This window comes from Elephantulus edwardii, unplaced genomic scaffold (genome assembly GCF_000299155.1).
Source record: "Elephantulus edwardii isolate Elephantulus edwardi_28Jun2011 unplaced genomic scaffold, EleEdw1.0 scaffold00188, whole genome shotgun sequence".
NCBI lineage: Eukaryota > Metazoa > Chordata > Mammalia > Macroscelidea > Macroscelididae > Elephantulus > Elephantulus edwardii.
This window is the reverse complement of record NW_006399938.1, coordinates 3023943-3030730: the sequence shown is the minus strand read 5'-3', so window position 1 is coordinate 3030730 and position 6788 is coordinate 3023943. Positions and strand designations below refer to the sequence as shown.

The 6788-nt window shown below is 32.6% G+C and overlaps 1 protein-coding gene across 2 annotated transcripts in view; it reads left to right on the top strand.

Annotated features, from left to right (window-relative positions):
• SPOCK3 (sparc/osteonectin, cwcv and kazal-like domains proteoglycan (testican) 3) overlaps positions 1–5222 on the top strand; it is a 699451-nt gene extending 694229 nt beyond the window's left edge. The window contains exon 9 of one of the 2 annotated variants that reach the window (XM_006896660.1): positions 4771–5222. In XM_006896660.1, the coding sequence (XP_006896722.1) occupies positions 4771–4946 (176 nt within the window). In that variant the 3' untranslated portion in view covers positions 4947–5222. The remainder of the gene's footprint in view (positions 1–4770) is intronic. The other variant, XM_006896659.1, reaches the window with a different exon arrangement.
• Positions 5223–6788: the final 1566 nt, after the last annotated feature.

The window sequence follows — 6788 nt, the reverse complement described above, 5'->3', positions numbered from 1 at the left end:
AATAAAACAAAGATTCTCACTACTGGACCTATTGGTACCTTCGTAATGGGTGGAGAAGGTATTGAAATCATTGATAACTTCAGCTTGCTTGGTTCTATAATCAACAATCTTGGCACCAGTAGTCTACAAATCAATAGATAAATCACATTTAGCAAGTCAAAAGTCAGGGGCCTCTTTAGAGTACTGAAGAACAAAAATGTCAGTATGGAGACTAAGATCAGTGTCTTTGAGTTATGGAGTTGGAGAAGAGTGTTGACCATACTGTAAACTGCCAGGACAATAAACAGATCTCTCCTAGAGAGGGTGAAACCAGTTTGCTTTCTGGAGACAAGGATTTTGGGGCCCCATCTCACATATTTTGGGCACATGACCAGAAAGAACCACTCTTTGGAGAGGCACACCGTATTTGGAAAGGTGGAGGGACAGCACAGGAGTGAAAGACCCAGGATATGAGATGGATTGTAATGGGATTAGGTCTATCAGAGATGATGAAATAGGCTCAGGATAGGGAAGCTTGCAGAGCTAATGTACACAGAAGTCACAGCAACAACAACAACATTTGCTCTAAGGTGGGCAACACAAAACTGTATAGTTGTTGTTATGTGTCATCGAGTTGCTTGCAACTCATAGAGATTCTATGTACAATAGCTCTGAACTCTGCCATCTCTTAAGCTAGTCCCACTGTCTTCAACACACCTACCCAAATTATCCTAGTTATTGTGTCAATTCATCTCATCTAGGGTCTTCCTATCCTGCACTGTCTCTCTACCCATCCAAGTATAATGTCTTTCTCTAAGAACTGGTCTCTCCTGGAAACATGCCCATCCAAAGTATGTAAACTGGAGCTTAAAAATCTTTGTCTCCAAAGAACAGCTGATTTCACCCTCTCTGAGACAGACCCTTTTGTTCTATTGGTGATCCATGGTGCTCAATATTCTTCTGCACCACAACCCAATGCATCAATTATTCTTCTGTTATCCTTAGTTACTCCCCAGCTTTGTGATGCAAATAATTGCAGAGGCTATGATTTATGTCAGGCAAACCTTAGTCTCTAGGCTGACATTTTCACTCTTTAGCACTTTGGAGAGGTTCCTTACAGCAGATTTCCCTAAGATTTCATCTTTTGATTTCCAGACTGCTAGTGCCAAGAATATCTACTGTGGAGCCAAGCAAGCCAAAATTTTTAACAACTTTAATCTCTTCTTCATATATCATGGTTCATCAATTGGTCTAGTGGTGAAAACCTTTGTTTTCTTGATGTTGAGCTTGAATCCATATTGAAGACTGCAGTCCTTGATTTTCATCAGCAAGCTCTTCAAGGTTTCCTCAGTTCTGGCCAGCAAGGTTGTATCATTACCTAAAGCAACTTGCTGATGAGTCTTCCTTATAAAGTCCGGCCTTCTAAATGATCTATTCTGCATATAGATTGAAAGCTTATGGAGACAGGATACATCTCTGACACACTTCTTTCTTTATTTTGAATCATGCAATGTTTTTTGGTTCTGTTCTGACCACTGCTCTTGGTGTAAGTAAAAGTTTAACATGAGCATATCAAGTACTCTAAGATTCTTGTTCTTCTCAAAATAAGTCACAATTTCTTGTGATTCACACAGTCAAATGCCTTAGTCAATGAAACCTAGTTAGGCTTTCCTCTAGTATTCTTTGCTTTCAGCCAAGATTCACCTGACATTGGCAGTAATGTCTTTATTACTACAGTCCCTTTCAAACCCAGCTTGTATTTCTGGTAGTTCTCTGTCAATGTGCTGTTCCAGTCATTTTTTTATAATCTTCAGCGGAATTTTGCTTGCATATTATATTAGTGATATTGTTCGATAATTTCCACATAGTGTTGGGTCACATTTTGGAGAATTGGAATAAATATGAATCTCTTCAGTATGTTGGTCAGGTTATTTCCCTCCAGTTTTCCTGGCACAACCTAGTGAGCCTCCTTTTGAAATATTTCAGTTGGTGTTCTGTCAATTCTTGGGGCAATTTTTAAAATCTTGGTGAACCCCACTCTTAATTTTAACCCACTCAGTGTCCCCTTGCTCTATTTGTACAAAATATTCTTGGTATAGCTTTTACCTAAGCACAGTAGAATATTCTGGTATTCCCATTCTCCTCCATGTTTAGCCATAATTTGTTGTAATCCACTTAGTCAAATGTGTTCTAGTATTTTCTTCTATTAGCGAAGATCCATCTGATATTAGCAATTTTATCTCTGGGACTATGACTTCTACTAAATCCAGCTTGAATTTCTGGAAGTTCTCTGCGCATGTACTATTCTGGAAGGTTTTGTTTTTTGTTTGTTTATTTTCTAAATAATCATCAGAAATATTTTACTTGCTTGTGATATTAATGATTTTTTTTTATAATTTGTGCATTCTGTTGGATCTTCTTTCTTAGGAATGGGAACAAATGCAGATCTCTTCTCGTCAGTAACATGGTCTTCTAGATTTCTTGGCCAGCTTCACAAGCAAGTTTAGGACTGCATCTATTTGTTGAAAAATTTCAGTTAGTATCCTATCAATTACTGGAGACTTACTTTTTTTTTAATGCTTTCAGTGCAGCTTGAACTTCATCTTTCATTACCATTGGTTCTTCATTATACACTAATTCCCGAAATGGTCCAGGCCAACTGATTATTTTTGGTACAGTGCTGGCGTTACTTCCTTCTTCTTTGATGCTTCCTGAATTAGTAAATCTTTTGCCCATAGCACTTGTCATTATTATTATAACTCAGGATTTTTATTTGATTTTTGGTTCTCTCATTTAAGAAATGTTAAGCAAGATCATCCCTTTTTAATTTTCTTATTCTACTCTTTGCGCATTCTCTTATGTTCTTTAGCTTTTTGAGCTGCCCATTGAAATTGTCTCTTTATCTCTTTTATTTCTAGGAATTAGTAGATTTTATTTTTGACTAATTAAAATCGGCAAAATTGAAAGCAGACCTTCTTACTGAAAAAAGATTTTGATTCTTTAATGTGTTAAGTAAACTAATATTACATGAGAAAATACAAGTGGTGAGCAAGTGGTAAAAGTGATCTCATTTATTGATTTAATTTCTGTGCTCTATTTGTTAATTCTGTAGTATTTTAATAGCTTTATTTTCATTTTATAACATGATTGATGTGATTGAATTTAAATAGGAGGAAAATAATCCTTTTGAGATACCAAATATAACATTATAGTATTTCTTAGAATATTTATTTTATTAGGGCATGTGTATGTGTATGTATATTTAATAATTTTTCAAGTTAAGAGTCCTTGGTTGACACAAATGATTAAGCACTCAACTACCTGCTGATTAATTGGGATTTGACTCAATCCACATGCATTTCAGCACACAGACTTGGCTATCTCCTTCTGAAAGGTTATGGACTTGAAAATCCTATGGAGCAGTTCTATTCTGCATACATAGGGTCAGTATAAGTTAAAGTCAATTCAACAACAAACAACAATTGTCTTTTAAATTGGCTTACTCTGAATCATTTAAGTGATTAGTCATACCAATGACAAATAAATGCGGGGAATTCGTGTTAGAGATTAAAATCACATACAAATGGATTTAATAAGTACATAGAAGAGTTGTTTTGTTTATTTTTATGTGTCATTTTAGCACTTTGTGGTTATTATGAAAAATACCTAAAATTAAAGAATACAAATAACGTTTTCTTATATAGAAATGGCAGTGTGATGCATTATGAAATTATTAAATTTATAAATGTTGAATTTCATTAATGGACTTCTCTTAATTAGCTAACAAAAGATTACATAGTTAAATTATTAGAGTAGAAAATAAACACCCATGAACATTAGATACATTGAAAAGTTAACATATATTTAGATAAATGTATATTGTCTCTATAAATATTCATGGTTTTGGCTATATATTAAACATTTGACTACTTTTAGTAGTGTTCTAATTAAATGATAAATTACCACTTAGTAAACCCACTGGTGCAAATTACTATTTTACATTTCGGTGTGTATGAGCTTAAACTGTCTTTGAAGTGCTACAAATAAAAAGATCCCTAATACCTCTAGGTATGCTAAAAGAAAATTTGTACATTTTCTTTTGCACTTCCTAGAGGCAAACTCTGAGCCATGGTTAAGCATACACCTACCTACCAACCAAATAATGATTCTAACCCACTATCTTTTGTGGCATTAAAATATTACAGTAAAAATTTTATCCTTGAAAACTTCATGAACTGTTTTACAATGTTACTGAGTCAATATTTACTCAACAGAAAAGGGTTTGTAGTTGTTGATTGGGTGCTTGATTTAAGAACATTTACATTTTTTGGCCCGTAACTCTTTTCATTCATCTCTTTCACTTGCATTATTCTGACAATTCCGTAGTTAGATCTTCTTCAAATACTATTTGGGACACTTAAAAGTGCCATGTGAGCATAATAGGCAATTTGCCATAATAAAATGTGTTTATGAGACAAATTATTCTGCCAAACATACTATTAGTAGGATTTTAATTTTTTTGTATAATTCATTGTTTGATAGGGATTTCTATAATAAAGTAACTGAACAGTTAGTATTTTTTACATTTAAGTGACAATTATACTTACTAACACACATTTTAATAATATGCATATATATGCGACATGTTAAAATTTTTATTTGAATTTATATTTTCTTATCGTTGTTAAAGATATTAAAACTACATGCATTTAATAAATATTCATCAGAAAGTTAGCTTTCTCAATAACTAGCCTACTGATTCAATCAATAAAGCTAATCTTTTTTTTTTAGCTATAGATTTTGAGATTTCTGGGGATTTTCCAAGTGGAGACTTCCATGAATGGACTGATGATGAAGATAATGATGATGATATTATGAATGATGAAGATGAAATTGAAGATGATGATGAAGATGAAGGGGATGATGATGATGATGGTGATGACCATGGTGATGATGGTTATATTTGATTGATGGGAGCTGAGATCAATAATACATTCTACATTTCTAACATTTACAAAATGATAGTCTATTGAAAAATTACCTTATTGCCCAAATACCATGATTCTAAACTTCACATATATTTTGTATAATTAATTCAAATATTATAGCTAAAGTCTTAGAATTTTATGTTTAAGTAAGAATAATTACTTTTAACTTTATATGACTTAAAAGAGAAAGAAAACGCATAGTGTCTAGCCAGAGATAAAAATGAAAGTTATGAAGAGCTTATTAACAAACAAATTGTTATAAGAGCGTGTTTTAGAATTCCCACAGACAGAAAGATAATTCATCCCTTAGACAAAATGCACTATTTTACAGAGAGATATTCTAAGTTAAATTTATGTTAACTTATTGACCTGGACCCCACAAACACAATTATACATGTCCTAAACTACAGCTTCAAGGTAGCACCTCCCAAACATAGAATGAATAAAAGATGAGTCAGGGAAAAAACACACTGTTATAAAGAAATTGTAGATGTTCATTGTATTTAAATTAATAGTGATGCTTTTATTATTGTGGATAAACTCATGAGATTTTTCTGAATATGACAGGATATTTGACAAAATGGAAAATTTGAAAACCATGGATTCTTAGCTAAAAGTTGAGCTATCCTGTAAACTTTTTGTTTTAATTTGGATGATAGTCTTATATAGATTTTATTTTTAGTAGCATGATTTCTTTACCTTTCTAGATTTCTTTATCATTCTGACCAACAATTTAGGGTATAAAGTCAAAGTCAGAAGACAGTGGGAAATATTTAGTTTTATCATATTTTCACATACTAATAAAAGTGTTATTCACCCTAAGGTTAAATTTTTAAATCTGGATTCTCATTTTATTACCTATTTTAGATAAGAATTTCATTTTATATTAGAATCATCTCATTTTTAATTACTAGTTCTGAAACTTAGAGAAAGTATTGTATGGTGCCTTGCAAGATAGAAATAGAAAGGTTTAGCATGCATACCAACATAGGATATTAGGCAATATAGAAGCACACCTAATTACCAAAATAACGCTAGTAAGAGACACTGCTGTTGGAATGAAGACAATGGACTGTGTTTCTTTCTTTTACTTTTCTTATTGTTACATAATTACCATGTGGGCTTGTTTATGATTATTGTGTAGAGTAGCATTTAACTATAGCAAAAAATTTCTTTGTTGTATTTAAGTTAGCATGTTAATTAATTGTGTAGACATTTTGGCACACCTTCACTTTTGAGTATATCAGACTTTGGTTTTGTTCCCGTAATAAAAAATGCGAAAAATCTATTTAATTTTTACATATTGGAATCCTTACTTTTAATAGTGGGTCAACTGATTTCCCAAAATTCAATTTATTGAAAGCAAGTGAACATATTCCATTTAATTCCTGCTGTAAATCCTGAGGTTCTAAAGGTCAGGCTTAGGGACAATTTGCACCTGCCTTTTAATATTATATACGTTTACCCTTACTTGAAACAATTGAACCAATCTGTATTTTTAAAAAATCATCAAAATCACCTTCACCTGCTGCAGTGCAGATTTTAAAACATGGTAAAGGCTGTGAGCCTTTTCTTACAGGAACGTAAGGCAAACTAAGAAGATGACACTCTTATAAACTCAGCTTAAAAACACACTGAGAAATGGATATTTTTCATGCCCTGGGGACTGCCCTGAACTACCCACATTGCTAAAAAAATTCAGTATTGACCTTACGTAATATGTATAGTACAATGCATTGTCTTTTTTACTGTTTATGTATAGTTTACAAAATAAAGAATCTTGTAACCATTTTCAGTTTGTTAATCATTTTCTGTGGTAGA